Source organism: Sceloporus undulatus, unplaced genomic scaffold (assembly GCF_019175285.1).
Source record: "Sceloporus undulatus isolate JIND9_A2432 ecotype Alabama unplaced genomic scaffold, SceUnd_v1.1 scaffold_22147, whole genome shotgun sequence".
Lineage (NCBI taxonomy): Eukaryota > Metazoa > Chordata > Lepidosauria > Squamata > Phrynosomatidae > Sceloporus > Sceloporus undulatus.
This window is the reverse complement of record NW_024825062.1, coordinates 1-1,619: the sequence shown is the minus strand read 5'-3', so window position 1 is coordinate 1,619 and position 1,619 is coordinate 1. Positions and strand designations below refer to the sequence as shown.

The window sequence follows — 1,619 nt, the reverse complement described above, 5'->3', positions numbered from 1 at the left end:
GGCACTTCCAGTGAGTCGCTTTTTAGAAAAATGGGGCCCTTGTCCTCTAATTAAAGAAAGATTTGTCAGTTAATCACATGAGGTTTAATTCGGGCAGATGATGTCAAGGAAAATCTCTTTTTATTTCTGCAATGAGGGAAGGCAGAGTTGTGAAGAAAAATAGCCTTCCCGTCTTTGCAGAATCACACAACGGAGGCAGACTCAAAAGATAACTCTTCCTATATGTGCTGCGAGAAGAGAGTCTTTCTTAATATGGTTTCTTAGGAAAGGCTTCTGCCTTTTTCTTCACCTGCAGTGGCACCTATTGTTTCATTCTGCCTGGATATCAAAAAGATCCACTATCTTGGAAGATGGGCTCTTTCTTCACCTTTCTTATAAAAAGAAATGCATCTTCTTATGATGCTCCTTTAAACCCCAGTTGCCATTTTGAGTCAAGTTGGCTGGAGATGTGCCCAAGAGCTCAAAGGATGCTAAGGGGCAAGGGGTCGGTCAGCTTGAATGAACATGTTGTGGCTTCCTTTCCAGGACCCTATTACTGTGGAGTTGGGGCAAACAAAGTCTACGGCCGTGACATTGTGGAGGCCCACTACAAAGCCTGCATTTACGCCGGGGTAGAGATCTGTGGCACCAACGCAGAGGTCATGCCTTCTCAGGTATTTTACAAAGAGGATGTAACCTATTTCTACGCTTCCCTTTGGAGTTTTCCTCACCTGCAAAGAGAAAGAAGCGGAGGTTGAGGGAGAGATGCAGGCAAAACTTGAGACGTGTGACACCATTGTTCCAACTTATGGCAACCCTATCACAGATTTCTTGGCAAGATTTGTTCCGGAGAGGTTTGCCATTGCTTTCCCCTGAGGCTGAGAGTGTGTGACTCACCCAAAGTCACCCAGTAGGTTTAATGCCTGAGCAGGGAATTGAACCCTGGTCTGCAGAGTCATAGTCCTACACTTAAACACCTAAGAATACTCATTGGGTGAGTATTCTTAGGGACCTTGACCTAGGTAGCCATAGGGGCATTGTATCTGTGACTTATGTGAAGTCGAAGGCTTTCAGGGCCAGCATCCATAGCTTTTTGTGGCCATGTTCTAGAAGAGTTTATTCCTGAAGTTTCGCCAGCATCGGTGGCTGGCATCTTCAGAGAATGACTTAGTTTTGCCTCTAGATTCCTTAAGGACTCCTGAGGACTAGAAACATATTCATTTTAAAAGAAACCCAAAACCAACCACCACCACTGCTGGATGCTTTCTGAAAACATCTCATCTTTTGTGTGTCTCTTTTTTCGTAGTGGGAGTTCCAGATCGGCCCTTGTGAAGGGATCGAGATGGGCGACCATCTGTGGATGGCGAGATACATTCTGCATCGGGTCTGTGAAGATTTTGGGGTGGTAGCCACCTTGGACCCCAAACCCATGACAGGCAACTGGAACGGGGCCGGATGCCACACCAATGTCAGCACACTGGAATCGAGAGGAGCCGGTGGGATCAAGTGAGTAGAGTTCCTGTCTGGGCAGAAGCTTTTGTTCCTTGGATGAATTTCAGAGGAAGGGGCCATTTGGGGTCAGGGTCTGGTACCAGGACCGCCTCCTCCCATATAATCCACCCCTTCCATTCATGTCCTCT

General features: G+C 46.8%; 1 protein-coding gene across 1 annotated transcript; it reads left to right on the top strand.

Annotated features, from left to right (window-relative positions):
• The first annotated feature begins 36 nt into the window (after positions 1 to 36).
• Positions 37 to 1,598, top strand: LOC121918663 (glutamine synthetase-like). Its single transcript, XM_042444680.1, has 2 exons — positions 37 to 653; positions 1,286 to 1,598. The coding sequence occupies exons 1-2, from the start codon at positions 351 to 353 to the stop codon at positions 1,487 to 1,489; spliced, it is 507 nt and encodes a 168-aa protein (XP_042300614.1). The 5' UTR covers positions 37 to 350; the 3' UTR covers positions 1,490 to 1,598.
• Positions 1,599 to 1,619: the final 21 nt, after the last annotated feature.